Here is a 20071-nt window from a genome sequence, read left to right on the forward strand (position 1 = left end):
CAGAGTCTGTATCAGAGTAAACTTCATTCTTATGGTTCGCTTGCTATTTGGTTTCTGTTTGGTTTCACACTGCACAAGCCAAAGACTGAAAAAAATGGCGTGTAGAGCCAACGTACTTGTCAGGCTCAGAAATACAGCGCTGGAAAAAGTTCAACACAAACTTTTACAAAGTGTGCAAAGAATCACAAAAATCACCGGAATGCAGATAACATGGTTTACAATGGTCACAGGTTTACAGAAACTGGACAGTTGAAGACTGGAAAACCATCAGCTGGTCCAGTTTCTGTAAACCTGTGCACACTGTAGCCTCAGATTCCTGTACTTTGCTCAGAGGAAGGAACCTGATGTGGTCTTTGGCTGTTGTAAACGATCCACCTGAAGGTTTGGCATTTGTGAGTTCTGAGATGCTTTTCTGCTCACCAAGGTTGAACAGAGTGGTTAGGTTACCATAACCTTTTGTCAACTCAATCCAGTCTGACCATTCTCCTCTGACCTCTCTCATCAGCAAGGCATTTCCACACACAGAACTGCCTCACAGCTGATGTTTTTTTGTTTTTCGCACCATTCTGTGTAAATTCTAAAGAATTGCTGTGAACGAAAATTCCTTCAACTGTATCTCCAGCTCTGTCCTTTGGCTGATTTTGTGGCTTCTGAGTCAGTTTAGCAGCTCACATCTACATACAAAATGCCACACCAAAAATACATGACATGTTTGTTTGACTTCCTGCAGTTGGGTCAAACCTCACAGAGGAGGAAAACACAGCAGGGTTTGATTCAAATGGACTAAACACTGCATATGTGAAAACATGAACATCCTACATCCCTCCTCTGAGAGCAGTCAGATTTTTTTAATGTAATCATACAAATAATGTGCATAAATGTTAATTATTCATATATTCAACTGCACATATCTACACACATTTTCATAGTCCATCTGTCTACTGTTCAGATTATGTTGCCTTTTTAGTGTAGAAGCCTAAGGGAATCTATTTTTATATTGCTGCATACACATAAACAAGTCCACAACTCCAAGTACCGTGATCACTGAGCATCAAGCGTCAAGTCTTTTTAGAATGTCACGTTTCAGCACGTGCATAGGGGTATAAAATTCTTTGAGTTGACATGCTTTGGACTCGTTTTAGTTCCTGAGAGCAGCTTGATGCTGTTCTGGACTCACTTAGCACCTCATAATGCTAATGCATTTCCTGCTGTTAGTTAAATAGCCACATATCACACATTACCAGGAACAATGTGTGTCTATATGTGCATGCGTGTGTGAACGTCTTGAGTAAATTTGCGTTCCACTGCGCTGTACAAGCACTCAGATCCTGTTTGGTTTAAACATTTTACATTAAAGTGTACCAACATCCAATACCAGCATCTTAATGTTTTGTTACAGGCTATGGCATGGTTTTAGGACTCACAACAGGGTCTCAGAATTTGGCTGAGGTTCTATGACATATTTAGACAAGTAGGATGACAAATATTCCAGGAATGAGTCTCTGGAGTCGCAGGGCTTTTTTCCCCTCTGGGGCTGTTTGTTTGTCTGACTTGTAATGCATATTCCTCCTTGCCCAGGGTCGACTTAAGAGTATGCATTGTGTGTAATGTTTGAGGGTGTGTTACAGAGTTATGTAGTTGGGAAAACAGCCCAGGATCACTTGTTGTCATGTAACCAAATGAAGACTGACTCATTAGTATACACACAAACACTCATCTACACTCATATACATAAAAGATAGAGGCTCTGCCAAGACAGCGGATTAGCGGAAGGTACAAACTATGTATGTATATATATATATATATATATAATGTATGTTGACCATCATAATTTGATTTTTAAATTTGTACAAATACCAGAATGTCAGTATGGTGCACTCTAGGAATAGTTCAGTAGCTGCATTTCCCCACAAATTTGAATTTGTGGCCTGGACTAGTTCAGATAGTGGGAATGCAAAGAGACCTGAGAAGAGAGTGGTGTTTGTACTGAATGAAGCACTTCTAATGAAATGGAGGGCTAGAGCTCCTCCTGTTGGTCAGATAATGCTAAGCTTTAAGGTCATTGAGAGAAAGCCTTTTTTGTTTGCATGTTCCTTCACATATAGTATGTGTCTGCTTATGTGACTGTGCTTTTGCATTTGTAGGTGTGTAAAGATTTAAAGACTAGTGTCATCTCACAGTTCATTGACTGTGTTATGAATTGACTGTGAATATAGTTTACCATATAGTTTACTATTTGGAGTGGAGCTATTTTGTAGTGTTGGACAAATTATACATTTCCTAGGTAGTGCACTATATTATCAGCTCGAATTTTCCTTGTCAGTATGGATACTGGAGCACCTTTATATACAGTATAAATGTAAATAAAAATGTTGTTTAACGATCACTAAAGCCAACTGCTCTTTGCTAGTGCTATGTTTAATACAGAATCAATTTATTAATCTGGTCTTTTTGTGATTTCAACTTGTTTGGTAATTTGTAATAATTTCAAATGGTTCAAAAGGTGGACCACGATAATGTGTTTCCAGAGCACTTACTCATAAGTGGTGTCTGAATCATAAATACTGAGAATCACCAAGAATTAAAGTCTTAAACCAGCAATTAGACCTAGAGAGATTTAAAGGTCTAATCAAGTAATTAGGGCCTTAAACACTAGGACTAACCAATAGTGGGAGCCTTAACTACAGAGATTGACCAAGAGGTAGAGCGTAAATACTGGAAATGCCCAATAATTAGGACCTTAACATCTGTGGCTAACCAAATAATTGGAGTCTTCAAAACTGGGACTAACCAAGAATTAGCACTTTAAAGACTGAGATTAACCAGCAGTTTTAGTTATAAAAACCCAAACATCTAGCCAAGTAATTAGAGTCTTAAAAACTTGGATTAACCCAGAGTAAAATCCTTAAAGAATGGGACAAAACAAAAGGTAGAGCCTTAAGGACTGGAACTAACCAGGAGCCCTAATGACTGGGAGTAACCAGGCATTAAAGCCTTAAAGACTGAGACTAACCAAATGCTGAGAATGATGAAGAGTTAGAGTGTAAATACTGGGACTAACCAAAAATTAGAACCTTAAAGACTGGGATACAGCAAGAGTCAAAAAGACTGAACGTGACCAAAAGCTAGAACTGTTAAGACTGTGCATAAAAAATAACTAGTACTTGTTCACACTTAGTATGTGTATTTGTATATAATATGTTCATTTTTGTACATCTCTGTGCATGGATGTGTTTCTAAGCATCGACATGTGTATGTAATTTAGTCCACATCGTGCATGCATGTACACCGATGTTCCTGAATGATTGTGTCAAGTCCACAAACCAAACAATATATTAGTGCATGTTTGCACCATAGACATTTACATTTGTTCATTTGGCTGTAGCTTTTACACTGTTAAGTGCCTTGCTCAAAAACCTCTCAGTGGCAGCTTGGTGGTCTCACTGCCCAAAGAGTTCCAGTACTCACTATTCCTGCTTATGTGCATGCATGCATTACAAGCTTAACAAAGGCTAACAGGGCACCACTACTTTGCATTTACCCATTTTCAATGTGAAGTTTTAAATATTCAAAATGTAACCTTTGTGTGGGTTTGGGCAGAAGACTTTGCCGAGTATGTTACATTTCCTAAAGCAGACTTTTAGCTTTAGGAAATTTTGAACAGTGACCATTACTACCTGGACAACACATATTGTAATTTTTAAATTGTGTAAGATAAAAAGTACATGAATAATAATTATTTATACAGTGACATGATGTGCAAATGATGTTACTATATATATATATATATATATATATATATATATATATATATATATATATATATATAAAATTCAGTTTCCTGACCTATATGTTTTTACATTCAGAAATGGAAACAGAAACAGAAATAAGTCTCTGGTGTCCTGGAACTTGTTTTTCTACTTGTTGAGAGTTGACCTAGGAGTGTGTGCTGGTTTACACAGAATGACAAACACTACCACCTGCTGTGACTCACTTAATGTGTGTCCTCCGTATTGTACATAAATACACTTTTCACTGGAGATATAGAGCCATAAATTCTAGATGTAACCAAGAGCTAGAACTGTAAAGACTGTGCATAATAGCCAAGAACTACAGCTATAAAGACTGCGCATAACCAAGAGCTACAGCTGTAAAAATTGGGCATAGCTAAAAACTAGAGCCATAAATACTGGGAGTGACAAAGGGCTAGAGTTGTAAAAATTACACATAGCCAAAAACTAGAGCCATAAATACTGGGAGTAACCAAGAGCTAGAGTTGTAAAAACTTGGCATAACTAACAGCTCAATAGTGGCTGTAACCATGAACTAGAGCTGTACAGACTGGGCGTGACCAAGTACAAGAACAATAATGACTGAGTCTAACCAAGAACTAGAGGTGTAGAGACTAGGCATAACCAAGAGGTAGAGCTGTAGAGACTAGGGATAACCAAGAGGTAGAGCTGTAGAGACTGGGCATAAACAAGTGCTAGAGCCATGAAGACTGGCCATGACCAAGAGCTAGAGCTGTACTGACTGGGTATAATGAAGAACTAGTGCTGTGAAGACTAGACATCACCAAGAACCAGAGCTGCAAAGACTGGTTGAAACTAAGAACTAGAGCTGTAAAAACTGGGTCTAACTAAGAACTAAAGCTATAAGGCTTTGGTGTAACCAAGAGCTAGTGCCTTAAAGAAAGGGCACAACCAAGAATCAAAGCTGTAAAGACTGGGCATAATCAAGGATTAGATTAATAGAGACTTCATGTAGACAAGAACTCAAGTTTTAAAGCCTGAGTGTATTCAAGAACTACAGCTTTAAACCTTGGCATAACCAAGAACTAGAGCTGTAAAGATTGGGTAAAAACTAGTACTATAGCTGTAAATACTGGGCATAACCAAGAAATAGGTTCCAAAAAGTCTGTGTGTAGCCAAGATCTAGAGCTATAAAGCCTACGTGTAACCAGGATTTAGATTTAGAATAAAAGTTACAGTTGTAATGACTGAGTGTAATCAAGAATTCGAGAATAAGAGGCCACATATTGTTGGGGTAACGATACACTGTGACACAATGTACCACAATGCAAAAATGTGATGATGTGCATCGTGGAAATGTGCAATTCACAATGTGGAAATCAGCGTTCTATTAATTACGCATGTAATGCAGTTGCACTGTTTGAACACCAGGGGTCCAAATCTGCACAACCCATAGATTTAAGATGTATAGAGAGCATGCTGGCAAAATGCATGTTGTTTTGCATATTTTATAAGTCTTTTAAGTGACAAATTTTCTTCATTAAAATTTAGTTCAAAATATTCTGAGAATCTAATTGAATCGAAATTGTGAAGCCAGTACTGTGAATTGATTTGAATCATGAGTGTATCATTATACCCCTACCACATATTTTTCAGAAATAAGTCTCTCAATATATTTCGAGTCAGTTTGACATATTATTCTGTGAAGGAGTTTACACAGTAAGGTGCATCACAATTTCTCACAAAATCACAAAATGTAGTTCAACTACAATCAGTTAGTTTTGCTTGTGTGCTACAAGATTATAGAGCTACATTAGCCTTGTAGCTACAGAGCAAACCTAATGAAACAGACACTGGGCATGAAACGGCAAATGTCTGGATAGATCGACTAGATTTGAGGAAGGGGGAAAACTGTATAAATTTCATTTTCGCAGAGGCATTCCTGTAATAGTAATAGTTCCCTCGCTGTGCCCTCGCTGTGCTTGGAGATCCTCCTGACAGCGGGTGGGAGTGTAAATAGGAGCTGTAGGAAATAGGACAGCCACCACCATCCAAATTTTTAACACTTGTCATCTTAAAACTTGCTACTCCTACCTTAAACTGACCCAAATGTATTTAAATGCTTTTATTATAGTTGATTAGATGAACTGATCTAGGGTTAAATGTAGTTCTATGTCTCCTGGTGTGACACAGACCTGTAACCTGTGCTCATTACTTGTCTCATGTTGACCCTTTGCAGTGGGCGAGGCTAGGAACCTGATCCCCATGGACCCCAATGGATTGTCCGATCCGTACGTGAAGCTCAAGCTCATCCCTGACCCCAAAAATGAGACCAAGCAGAAGACCAGGACTATCCGCTCCTCACTGAACCCCACCTGGAATGAGTCCTTCACATTGTAAGTGAAAAACAAACCAGCCAGTTCAAGACACTAAACGTCAGTTCAGACTGAAGTTTTATGAAGTTTTCTCATGTACGTTACAGAACAGCTACACTTTTAGTGACGTAAGGTCACTTTGTTTACGATATGTACGTGTCACGTCTAACGTGAATTCTAGGACACTATAAATATCTCAAAGTGCCGCACATGGACAAACTCTCACTACTGCATTAAAGACTCAATCAGCCATGTTTCATGAATATATTCTTTAATTACTAAGTGCTGCTTGTGTGTGTATTTGTATCCCTGTGTGTGTGTGTGTGTGTGTCTTTGTGTGTGTGTGTGTTGGCAGTAAGCTGAAACCCACAGATAAGGACCGCAGGCTTTCCGTGGAGGTTTGGGATTGGGATAGAACCACCAGGAATGACTTCATGGGTGCTATGTCCTTCGGAGTATCAGAGCTTATGAAGTGTTCAGCATGTGGATGGTGAGGATAGTGTGTGTGTGTGTGTGTGTGTGTGTTTGCATGTGTGTATGCACCTCCTCAATCATTCCTATTGATTGATGATAATCGCGTACAATAATTTAGCATCTCAGCCTCATTCGTTTTGATTAAGTGTGTAGGTGGCAGAGAGTCTGAGAGATTGGTAATGAGTTGATGGTTTTGTTGTTGCTGTGTGTGTTTGTACTAGGTATAAAATGCTGAACCAGGAAGAGGGCGAGTATTACAACGTGCCCATCCCAGAGGAGGACGACGGGAACGTGGAGCTCAGGCAGAAGTTTGAGGTGAGAACTGATTGCTCTAGTCATACTGCCTTGGTTATCTAATATTTATCTAATATTTATCTGTCTTCCATTCAGGGCCCTTGAAGATCTTAAAGCAGTGTTTACCAGTGCATTCCAGACACCAAAATATTCTTCCTTCTCAAATACATTGTGTATAACCTGTCTTAATGAGTCAGGCGTGTTAGAGGGAAAATGCAGAAATGTGAATGTCAAATGATACACTATATCGCCAAAGGTTTGCGGACACCTGACCATCACATCCATATGTGGTTCTTCTCCAAACTGGTGCCACAAATTTGGAAGCACACAATTGTATAGAATGTCTTTGTAGACTATTACAATACAATTTCCCTTCACTGGAACTAAGGGGCACAAACCTGTTCCAGCATGACACTGCCCCTGTGCACATTGTCATTATCACATGAAGACATGTGGTAGAACTCGAGTGGCCTGTATAGAGCCCTGACCTCAACCCCACTGAACACCTTTGGGATGAACTGGAACAGTGACTGCCCCCAGGCCTCCTCGCCCAACATTAGTACCTGACCTCACATGTTCTTATGGCTCAATGGGCAAATCCCCACAGCCACTCTCCAAAATGTAGTGGAATAACAGCCAATTGGGACTAAATCTGGAATGGGATGTTCAGCAAGCACATGCCGTATGAATGTTATGGTCAGCTGTCCGCAAACCTTGGGCCATATAGTGTATCTAAGACTGGAATCCAGTTCAATTCAATTTTATTTGTGTAGCGTGTTTAACAATAGACATTGTCACAAAGCAGCTTTAAAGTAGTCCAGATGTAGATTTGGATCCCTAATGAGCAAGCCAGAGGAGACAGTGCCAAAGAAATGCCCGCTGGGCTTTTGTTGGGTTTCTTATTGTGGTTATTTGTACTGAAAAAAAACAATCTTTTCCAGGTCATTATTTACTTAAACTTCACAACTTTCCAGGCCAGTGTCATATTTTTTGGACTATGAGTCACTGTTTTTTTTTTGTTTTGTTTTTTGTTGTTGTTGTTTTTTGCCCTTTGGTATATATTGTGAAACACTATATACGTAAAAATATTTTTTCATTAGCCTTAGGTCAGTTTTTTTAATACATGATAAGTGATACATAAAGTGAAAATATATACTTTAATAATTATAACCAATTTAGCTACTCTGTATCTATCCTATCAACAACCTGAAATGATGCTATTCAGATACTTTAAAGTATTCATTTGACCAAAATTAACCAAATTTTCCACTTACCCCAAATGGAATCAGTCAGCCAAGACATATTTGGTGTCCAAAGTTTGGTTCTTTAGTTTTGCCCATCAGTTACAAAGTTAATGTAGCTAACAAGGAAAGCTTATAGCTACCAGATTAGGATCAGGCAAACTGATTGTCTAAATTACACTCTCATGTCAATTTGTGGTTTCTGACACTGTACCACACAGTGTTATCTATAAATAAGGGCACAGGTCCAGAGAAACTGGATGGAAGATTGGAAAATGGTGCCTTTTCCCTTTAGCTGTCCAGCATTGGTGAGCTTGTTCTCGGCTAACAGGAAGGGAACTCGATGTGGTATTCTGCTGTTGTAGCTCATCCACCTCAAGGTTTGATGTGCTGTCCATTCTGAGATGCTTTTCTGCTCACCACAGTGGTACAGAGTGGTTGTTCGACTTACTGTAGACTTCCTGCCAACTTGAACCAGTCTGATCACTCTGACCTCTTTCATCAATAAGCTGCTTCCGGCTAGAGAACTGCTGCTCGCTGGATGTTTTTTGTTTTTCACACCACTCAGAGAAAACTCTAGGGACACTTTTGCATAAAAATTTCAAGAGATCAGCAGTTCCTGAAATACTCACCAGCCTGCCTGGCACCAGCAACTATGCCAAGGTCAGCGTCACCGAGATCACGTTTTCCCCCATTCTGATGTTTGACGTGAACATTAACTGAAGCTCTTGACCTGTATCTGTATGATTTTATACACTGCGCTGCTCATACATGATTGGCTGATTGGATAATTGCATTAATGAACAAGTGTAAAGTGACCGGATTTACTCTGCGCAAGCATCAGGCTTATTCGTGGGCCAAAGAAGAGAATCGGAACGTTAAATAGATTCGGATGATTATATGGTCGCAATTTATTTTGTTTATTTATTTTCAAATTAGGCTTATCCTGCTATTTTTGGCTATGAAGCTGTTTGCATCCACATGTTATAACTGAGGTAAACAAGCAGTTAAACATGCAGTTTGCACAATGCTAAACTGCTACTTCCCTTACTTGGTAGGTAAGTTAACCTCCTAGTTTCCAGGGCAACACTTAAGAAACAAACTTGGCTGAATGATAACATTTTTTCAGGTTAATAGAATATTCTGTAAATATAATTTTTTACCTAAATGGTATTTACATGTGATTAATACAATAACAAAGCAAATTATACAATTCGTTTGTTTGTTTGTTTGTTTGCTTGTTTGTTTTAAGCGAATATAATTTTGTGGTGCAACAAATGCAACTGCGAAAAAGACAGTATTCCCATTTTCGTACCTTTTTGTCACATATAGACAATTCTACTTCTTTCACGTTTCGTCCTTTTTACCTATGCTTCTTTTCTTAACTTCTCATTTAACTTGGAGAAAAAAAGAGAGGAGCAATTTATTTGTCTGAGTTCCTCGAGGAAGCTTGATGGCAGCCATCCAGGCATAATCGTTTTTCATCATCTGTAATGGCGAAGCTAAATAAGTCTATCGATCATGCAAGCGCAAGTTCGCTGTTATCCGTTGTCGTTTCGCTGTGTGAATTTGTCAGGGTCGCAATGGCGTCGTTTTATTTTCCAGCAATGTTAAAGAATGACGCTGCATTTAATATTTCAACAGTGTGGTGTAAACATCGGCTAGGAGTTGGCATATTGAACATGAAGATAAATGCACGTATTATCTAGAAATGGCTAAGGCAGGCAGTTAGAGTAGTGCAGTGTCAAACACAATATAGTGTGTTATGTTGTTGCTGTTTTCATTCTCTGTTCTTCTTTTCTCTATGTGATTCATTTTGCAGCTATAATGGCTTTCTTTTCTTTTTTTTTTCTTTTTCTTTTTCTTTTTTCTATTTTTCTTTTCTTTATTTTCTACCACATTAGCTTACATTACTTACTCAGATTTCTTTTTAAAATACATGATATAAATACCTATGCAATTATCTACCAATGAGTGGTCCTGTTGCTTTACTGGTTGCAAATTCCACATAATAATATATTTCACATTGTCCATGTTCAAATGTATGTGTACAATGAGATCTGATACTTCTGAATATTTAATTCAGTGTTTCCCAGTCCTGTTCTCGGGGATTCCCTGTTCACATATTTTTGCTATCTCCTCTTTCCAAAATAAACCTGAATCAGTTTTTGCCAGGACGAACACTAAATACATGGTATAGTTGTATCTGAAGATGGATGAGAGCATTTATAATAATTTGTAAATTAGACGTATTTTGTTCAAAGCACCTTATAAGTGAGGTGGAATCCAGTCAGTATAAAGTCACCAATAATATGTACTGCAAGTCTAAGTTCCCTAAAATGGATAACAGAAGTGCAAAAAACTTGTAAAAGACACATAGAGTGTGTTTACATTCACACTAAAAATCTAATCTCATCTACTGTCTTATTTTAGCATTTTTCTAGATTCTACACATGATCCTGTAGACAGTATATTATGACAGAAATGCAAGCATTATTAACAAAAACAGTCCTATCAGGCAGAGAGAAAAAAAATGTATCACAAAAACCCTAGCATATGTCAATAGACTTTTCTTTCCAGTTGTGTATCAAGCAACAGTAAGAAAACAGCAGGGCAAACTTCTTATGTGCTACTGCCCCATTCAATCAACTCCCCTACACAGTTAGGGCCCCTAAGGTTGAAAAAATGTTGAAAGCGTGCCTTCTAGGATGCCCCTACAGTAGATAAAACATGATCGAGTGCCCTCTGGAGTGCCTTTACAGTGGAGAAAATGTGGTGAAGTGCCCTGTAGGTGCTCCTATGTGTGAGAAAATGTGCATGCAATCTACAGTAGAAGAAAAAAATACCACAATATATATAATATATATTATTATAAATGCTCTCTCTCTCTCCCTCCCTCTATATACACACACACACACATATATGGGGCTTAGTGGTTAGCACATTTGCCTCACACCTTCAGGGCTTGGGGCTCAAATCCGAGCTTTCTTCCTGTGCTTCGGGTGTTTCCTCCAGGTACTCTGGTTTCCTCCCCCAGTCCAAAGACTGCATTAGGCTGATTGGCATTTCTAGGCTGATTGGTGAGTGTGTGTGTGATTGTGCCCTGCAATGGGTTGGCACCCTGTCCACAGTGTTCCGCACCTTGTGCCTCAAGTCCCCTGGGATAGGCGCCAGGCTCGTCGCAACCCTGTGTAGGATAAGCGTTTTTTTGTTTGTTTGTTTTGTTTTTACATAAACCTAGAGGTTCCCTATTATTTAAAGAGCAGCAAATGCACTGGATGAATTAATGTCAGGTTTTTTGTTTGTTTTGCATTTATCAGGTTTTATCTTCCTGTTTTATACATTTTTTTATTGTCCATACAACCATACTCACAGCGAGCTTCAACTAAGAGAAACAGCAAAGTTATGGACAGTCTTTCTGGAGAAATACCGCCTTAGTGGACCCATCTGTGCTGAACATTTTGGACTTGGACTTTATAATGCTTCTCCACATGGGGGAACTAGTAATAAAGGGCTTTGCTATTTGCTCTCTAATGCCCAGGTCTGATTGGAGAAGGGAAATGCAGAGCACTTACAGAGCTTGAAATGTCCTCATTATGGCTCTCTAGATAAACACACACACACACACACACACACACACATATATATATATTGGTGATGCCTCATCACATGTTGTATTGAGAGCGTTGCTGCTTCTCAAAGAATTAGTTTTTTGTCAAACTAGATATTTGGCTAACTAGATTTTTCAGTAAAGTATTTGACAGGTTCGAAAACAACGTTCCAGCAATGTTTTGCAAATGCAGTGTGATGATGGTTTGCTCAGTGGTTTGCTCAACATTGTACAGATGTGTGTTAATATTCCTACAACTAAAAATATCGTAGGAACATTGTAGGAATGTTCATAAAGTTGCATTTTGTTCATTTGTGTTACCGTAAAACATTCTCCACCCAGGCGAGTTTTGACATATTGAATGTACATGACCGTAGCATTGGGGAAATGTTCTGCTAATCACTGGTGGGTTGCACCACAGCCAATCATCGTGTCGTTTTCCGAAATGTGGCTTTTTGGAAGAATGGCTACTTCTATGAATACGTTGTCTGTCTGTAACTTAAACATGTTTCAAGGTTTTATTGTTGGTTGAATGGGCCTTAAGGGTGTGTGTTTTCTTGTGTGCCTGTTTCCATGGCAACACAGCAGTCCCCGAACTTCCTTTCAAGCCCGCATTTGTACGTTACCTTCTTTTGAACAACCCACCCCCCACATAGCCAAGCACACATCATGACAGATATACAATGGTTAGCTACATACACCCTTCATAAGCGATTAACCAGAGATACTGTATTATGGTATGTCTCACTTTCATTTTTTTGGTACCTATTACATATATATGGTACATATTATATATATATATATATATATATATATATATATATATATATATATATATATATATATATATATATATATGTGTGTGTGTATATTTTACAGATATCCTCTTACGTAGACAGTATATTTATGCACATTTTGAATGTGATGTGACTTTTGGGCAAACAAGCTTAATTAACTTAATTAACTGTCTAGTAATAAGTAATCAGTCATAAATTTTCTCATATACATGGATCCTGATTCAGTTAAAAAGCAATATGCTGATTACCAAGGACAACTCATGCTAGTTTGCAAATAGAAATGTGGCTCAATTATAAATTCCAATTTATTGATTGAACATTTTGTAACTAAATAAATGACATGAGTATTTCACAGACACTTAGAACAGGTTTTGTCCTGCACCCTGGAGGTTTCTTCAGTTACTTCAGTCTGTCCCTCTGCACTGCAAACATGGGTTTCCCTTTCATAATATATTCCAAGTAGAACCCCTTTTAGAAAACTAGAACCATTATCTATCAAAAAAAAAAAAAGGTGGGAATGCATATGCCTTAGGTCCAGTCAAAATGGAAGCCTATTTCTAATCAAGAACTGGCTCCTTTGGATTAGAATGGAGAGGAACAGTTCCAGATCAATACTGTGTTTGTGGAAAAAGCACTATAAAAAGATTTTAGACTCCGATCCCGGTATCATCGTGAGAGAGTGAAGCTTTAAAATGTCCAGTAGATGTCAGCCTTTGCATTTGAAGTGTTCTATGAACAGTCTAAAGGCATTCAACTCAGCTGCAGTACACTGGGCTGAGACGTGTGCAAGCTTGGCTTGAAGAATTCTTGATTCTGATTAATCAGTTTCTGTAGTAACACCTCATTCACTGGGACTAGTATAGTGAACACTCTCCATAATTTAAGCCTAATAATAATCAGATTTTTAAAAACATCATTATTTTACGTATTGATGATGTATAATATGATTTGATATGCTGAATCTTTCTGTAAGGAGAGGTTTATTTAGTATTTATGGAAGGAGTCTCCAGTGTCAACACTTAGTAACAGTAAGTTCTTTAATAAATAAATATTTTATTTTAGTCTTTTTTTGTTTTGTTTTTTAAACCTCCCCTTTTGGCCAATTTTTTTAGCCCTTCATCTCAAAATACAACATATAGAATTAAAATAGCAACATTTTAGAAACTCCATGGAGAAGTTCATGCATCTGGTTATTTAATTTGTATTAAAGAACAAATTGTGTGTGTGTGTGTGTTTTATGTGCTTATCATTGTCCTGTGATTGCAGGATAAAACAATAGGAGACCGTAAAAAGGTGAGAGAGAGATGGAGCCCGAAGGCTGTCTCTGCTCTGGTTGGTTTGGTCTTGGGTTCGAGTTCCTGTTCTGCATCATGATAGCATTCTGAGTACGAGCTCTGCTTTAACTGCCTTACTAAACAAAAATCTTTAGTGCTATTATAATGTCTGCTAGAAGTTATTCTTCACCAGTGTACCTTTGTATATGTGAGTTGGAGTGAGTGGGAATGAGATAACAGTAAGACAAGGCCGAAAACTGTGTGAAGATATAAAGCTGACTAACAGTTTCCTGCTATCTTGTCGGTCTTAGTTTGTGGCTGTTTGTAATTCTGCATGACCTCTCAGGGCTTTCTGGCTGCCCTTTTCTGGAGCTTTGCTTTGCTGTGAATGGCAGAAAAAGAAGAAGTATTTCAAAGCCTTTAAATCTTTGAAACCTTTCTGCATGTTGAGGTTAGAAAGAAGCGGTTGCTTGGACAGCCTGTATTTCTCTGAGCATTGGTGCTAAAATGCAGACGGCCTCCACGCACAATGACACGTTGATGAGTCTGTTTACCAACACACTAATAATGGCATTGAATCAGTACTGTGTGTAAATGTCTGCTGCCTGACAGGTTCATTTCTTTGCCTGCTGAACACTGCCAACGCTGAATCCACTGTAGATTGATTTATAGTGCAATGAAGTCTTTCAGTAATGACAGGTAGTGCAGCCATAGAAAAATCCAGCAAACAAAACTATTGTGCTAAATTAGTTAAATTACCTGATGAAAGGATACCATCAATGGACAGCATTAGGAATCTGAGAAAACACATGAGTTTTAAAGGGGCACTCCAGCCAAAAATTTTTAGTAGCCTGTACATCCGTGACTAGCCGTCAAGATTGGTTGATTGTGGTAAGGATTCCCAATGGTTGCTTGGCATATTTGCGTACTTTGCCCAGTAACAGGCATCAAACATAAAAACAACAACACAACAATACAAATGTGTGAATTCTGCTATCACGATTGTGGATTGTGCTAGCTATCATGGCAAGCATACCATATTACCTGCTCCCTTTGGGCTGGAAATGTTCCTTTAAGTCGAGTGAGGGTGTGGGACTGTCTGACTTTAGGACAGGGAGTTTTCCTTTTATAAAAAGTGTAAAAAGATTGGAAAAGGGGTTGGGAAAAGGAATGAGGAAGGTTTGGGAAAAGGAATGAGATAGGTTTTAAACTGACTAATTGTAAATCAGAAGCTAGTTAAGATTTTGACGTACATGTCTAATGTCTAATATCTACACAATGTGAAGCTTACCAAAGGGTCTGGAGTTGATAATTATGATAAAAGAACTGCAAGGATCCAGACAGCTTGAGATGAAGTCATAAAACTGATTCGACAGCAAAAAAAATGAGCAACTGAACGGGAGATCACAGTTTAGAACTCATTATCAAAGCATGGAAGATTTCAGATCAAAAATCTGAAGTCTTCCATGGGTCTGGAGTCCATCACTGCCCCACGTGTGTCCCAACACAGAAAAGTGTAAAGGTGAGTCTGGGAGGTGCTCTGGAGATGTTGGAGATCCAATATTTCATTCTAAACCTTTTGGCTGAAGGCTAAACTCAGAAAGCAAGTGTTCTGCCTGCCATTCAGTGTTACACCTCAACAAGTGTAAGCATTGTTTCTGCATCCAAAATGTCTTGTCTGCTCAGATTAACCCTGAGTTGAAGTGTTTTTAACATGCCCTTTGTTGGCTTTAACATTTGTTTAATGCCAAGACAACATTTTACGTTGTCGTTATAAATGTAAGCACAACCAATAAAATACATGGCACAAGTGTTAGCAGTTTTGAAAAATGGCTGGATAGCTTCAAACATCTCATAGGAAACATATGACTGACTGTACCATACTAAATTGGTAGACTCAAGTAGCAGGTGGGAATTGGGACTAAAAATCAGGGTATATTTCAGTTCAGGTTGTCTTTTGTCCTTCATCTGCCCAATAATTACTTCCCATTTGATGAATCTTCCTCTGTTATCTGCTATACCCTCCTTCTGCAATGTAAAAAATACACACATCTCAGGAGTCAGTGGATGTCAACAAGGGCATGTTGTAAACAGTAATGAACCCCAGGGTAATTCTGTGTGCCAGCATTTGCTGGTTATCTAATCCGATCATTTCCTAGATACCATTTGTGATCATAAATGAGGGGACTGTGTTCAGTCAGGATGATTTGTGGATTCAGCTAATTTATCTTTATTTCTTTTTCTCTGCATTTCTGTATGCAGAAAGCTAAGCTTGGCCCTGGGAAGAAGGCCGTCACCCCTATTGATGACAACAGGACCAGTTTGCCTTCCACTAATCTGGACCAGGTCAAACTCACCGACTTTAACTTTCTGGCCGTGTTGGGGAAGGGGAGCTTCGGGAAGGTTAGTACAAAAAATTGAAAACTTGAACATGCACAAATTTGAGCTGATGTATACAGGCTTTTAGTGTTGGCTTTTTTCACGAAGAAGCAGTTATTGAAATGAGTATGGAGAGGTGTTTTATTTATAGCACAAGAGAGAGAATTTCTCTTGTTGATGGTGCTTGATGGTGGTTAGTTGGTGTGGTAAGGGCATGAGGTAGCCATGTACAAACAGGTCTGCTTCTCCCCAGCCAGCAGAGGTCTTAGCTTCCTTAGGGAAAGGAGTGTCAAAGTAATGGAGAGACAAGAATTAGTGGCAAACACTGCAGGGCAATTATCGAATATTAGCTGTCTGATGAGCAGTCTTTTCATCCTTCTTTTTACTAGCTGCTAGCCAGAGGGTTTGCAGCTATGGATAACCAGGCCTGGCTGTTCCATTACTTTTGTTTTGGACACCGTCCTTGGTTCTGGTATGTCTTCAAAAGCGACAGTACCCATGCACACCGAGCACCACAATGTGTATGCTTTCTCTTACTTCAGGTGATGCTAGCAGAGATGAAGTCTTCAGAAGAACTGTATGCTATAAAGATCCTAAAGAAAGATGTAGTGATCCAGGATGATGATGTGGAGTGCACCATGGTGGAAAAGAGGGTGCTGGCACAGCAGGACAAACCCCCATTTCTCACCCAGCTCCACTCCTGCTTCCAGACTGTGGTAAGGTTCAAAGCATTGCCCCATTTTCACCAGAGAATGTGTAAACTGTGATAGGGTAATTGCAGGTAATGAATACATGGAGCATTAGGGCAAAGGCTTGAATAGGCATTGCGTGTAAGGTCTGACAAGGCACTTTACAAAAGTCCTGCCAGGGCACTGTTGGTAAGACCTGACAAGTCATCAGTGATAAAAGTCTGAGAGGGTATTTTGCAAAAGGCTTGTCAAGGCATCATGAATATGAACTGTCAGGACGTTTTGGGTAAGGCCAGTCAGGGCATTGTAAGGTAAAACCTTTTAGGATATTGTGGAAAAGGCCCACTGCATTAAGTACCAGAACTTTTAACATCAAAGAACTAGAACTGTGCTTTTAACATTGCTTTTAACACTCAACCATGAAAGAGTTGAAAGGTTTCAGTTGTATAGCTTTTGGCTTAAGATTGGCACCAAAAGAAACTGATGCTACTTGCAGGCAGGACCTGCAACAATGCTCACACCATGCAAAATCATACATAAGGACAAACAGTGAATTAAAAAAAATTAATTTAAAAACTATTGTCTGTTTTTGACGCTGTTTGTGCCATCAAAAAAATGACATTGTGCTATTTTATTTAAGAACCTGCACAAAGGTTTGCAAAAACAGTAAAAGCACAAACAGTGTTTTAAAGCACAATCACACCCAAACGGACAGAAATGCTATTATTAATTTGTTTTATTTTTATTTTTTTTTACAGATCAGATATTTCCTATCTGGACCGAGACACCTTAAATGTTTAATCTCTCAATCTCTTTACTAAGAGTGAGCATCTGTGGGTGTCTAAATTAACATGTGGGTGTTTGTGTTGTGCCTCTCCATCTGTCACTCACTGCAGGCTTCAGCTTTGCTCTAAATTAAAGCATGATGATGATGCCTGGTCTCTCCTAAACAAACCTCTCCTCTGCCAAATTGTTTTTGAAAAGCCTATTTTATTTCCAAGAAATGTCAGCGATTGAAATAAGCTCTCAATTTAGGCATCTTGATTTGGGTTTGGATTTTTTTCAAGGTTTTTTGAGAGGACTGGGAAGAATAAGTGCCACCAGAAAGGTCTATAATTTCCTTCCATAATAAGGACCATAACCATGTGTGTGTATTAAGCATGATGGGGATGGGAGGAGTAAAGCTGTTGTCTGAATTTTGTAGTTAAGATTATTATTTTATTTTTTACAGAAAGCATTGAAAGAGCAAAAAGAGTACAGACATATATACAGACAACCCTGTAACAGAAACAGCCTATAAATACGCTTCATTAGTAACCACACACACAGGTGAACCCATTCATTCATTACCACACTCGTTCTCTGCTGGTCTTCCTCAAATTAACAGCTGGTCTCATCCAAGCCTTCACTACCACAGTGATAGATGGAGATAACTCCCTCTCTCTTTCTCTTTCTCTTTCTCTTTCTAGGACCGTCTGTATTTTGTGATGGAGTATGTGAATGGTGGTGACCTCATGTATCACATACAGCAAGTGGGCAAATTTAAGGAACCTCAGGCAGTGTAAGCTGAGTGCATGTTTGACATATTGATCCCATTTGTAGCTGCATGTAAACATGTGTACTGCATGTAATATGCAAATCACTCGAACACCAACTTTGTATTGTTTCTCATTTCCAGTTCTATGCAAAAGATCATTGTTGTATCAAAAGAGAGAATGTTGCATGGCCTCTTTTTATTAATTTCACCCAAATTAAGAATTCTTTAGAAGTAGATAGATGTTTAGACTGTTTAATAATGTCCATATCTTCTATGATATCCGTATGGCTGCCATGGAGGTCCATACATGTCTGATACCGTGATTATCGAATGTGCTTAAATGTATAACCGCTGACTAAAAAGTGTCTCAGACCTCCTGAGTGATGAGAATTGCACTGCCATTCAAAGATTTTTGAACTCAGATTTTTTTATTGCTGTTTAAACACTATCCTTCTCACAGATCAAATAAATTTTAGAGAAAAGTAATTAAATGAGGAAGTCTAAATCTTTGTGGGACTTGTGAACTGCTTGCTCTCATATCCTAAATAAACATTAAATGAGTGCTTTATTAAAGGCAGGTGAACTTGAAGAGTAAAGGTTTTAAGCCTATGGCCTATAAGCCTAAAGTGCCTATTTAGAGTGCTAAAGAGTTTGGCTTTTTCAGATTCTTGATTAGAGTACATTTTTCCAGTAAAATAAACAACATTTCTGAATTCTACACACTAAATACTAAATATTCAATAATACATTTTTTTTGATTCACTTATAGGACTACCTATTCATTGGTTAGATTTTCAAATGAATTTAAAGTAAGTTAATTTAAACAAAAAACATACAGTGTTCAAAAACTTTTGACTGGCAGTATGCATCTGTTTTAATGCCAGGACCATCCCTAATCATTTAACAAGATGTAAATGGCATCTTTTTTGGATTTCGCATGTTCGTATTTGACAGTCTTTAACATGTCTTTGTCTTATCAATAGTCCAATCAGAACTTGTTAAAAATTATTTCGGTTCAGTGTCCGCTTTTGCCTCGCTGTCCCAGCAACTTTACAAAGCAAGCCATGCGTGATAATTATTTCTCTAACTGGGGAATTTGTCGTATTCTAAGTCCTGTCATGAAGACTGCTGATTGGCCGTGATTACCTCAGGTCATGATTTGCAGAAAAGCTGTGGATGATTGCTGCTATAGTTGAAGTGTGGGCATGAACAGAATGAGATAACAGTGTTGTATCTGTCATTACAGGTTTTACGCAGCAGAGATCGCTGCCGGGCTGTTCTTCTTGCACAAGAAGGGAGTAATATACAGGTGACAAAGCATGCGCACTGTCATGTGTTAGTGCTGTATTTTTATGGTTTTTTTCTGCACCAAATTGCATATTTATGTAGGTAAGCTACAATGATTCAAATAAAAGCTGTATTTTGTTGTGTGTAAATAAGGAAACAACCTTTTTGTATCAAATTCTGGGTATGTATGTGTGAAAAACACATAAATTGCTAATCTTCCTGACTGTGCATGATTCTAATACCCCCTGCCACCAGTTCCAGTACTACCTACTGTCCATCTCTAACTCAAATTTCCTGTGCCTTTATCTCCAGCTATAATGCTCCAGCATTCTGTGGGCTGTGTGTGTGTGTGTGTGTGTGTG

The 20071-nt window shown here is 38.5% G+C and overlaps 1 protein-coding gene across 3 annotated transcripts in view; it reads left to right on the top strand.

Moving 5' to 3' along the window:
• The window catches only part of prkcaa (protein kinase C, alpha, a), a 172453-nt gene that overhangs the window by 107852 nt on the left and 44530 nt on the right, over nt 1-20071 (top strand). For 2 of the 3 annotated variants that reach the window (XM_053230347.1, XM_053230358.1), the window contains exons 6-13: nt 5992-6148; nt 6483-6617; nt 6823-6916; nt 13810-13836; nt 16080-16220; nt 16739-16912; nt 18355-18446; nt 19669-19731. In XM_053230347.1, coding sequence (XP_053086322.1) covers nt 5992-6148; nt 6483-6617; nt 6823-6916; nt 13810-13836; nt 16080-16220; nt 16739-16912; nt 18355-18446; nt 19669-19731 — 883 coding nt within the window. The remainder of the gene's footprint in view (nt 1-5991; nt 6149-6482; nt 6618-6822; nt 6917-13809; nt 13837-16079; nt 16221-16738; nt 16913-18354; nt 18447-19668; nt 19732-20071) is intronic. The other variant, XM_026933527.3, reaches the window with a different exon arrangement.

The sequence above is a fragment of the Pangasianodon hypophthalmus genome, chromosome 2 (assembly GCF_027358585.1).
Source record: "Pangasianodon hypophthalmus isolate fPanHyp1 chromosome 2, fPanHyp1.pri, whole genome shotgun sequence".
NCBI classification, from domain to species: domain Eukaryota; kingdom Metazoa; phylum Chordata; class Actinopteri; order Siluriformes; family Pangasiidae; genus Pangasianodon; species Pangasianodon hypophthalmus.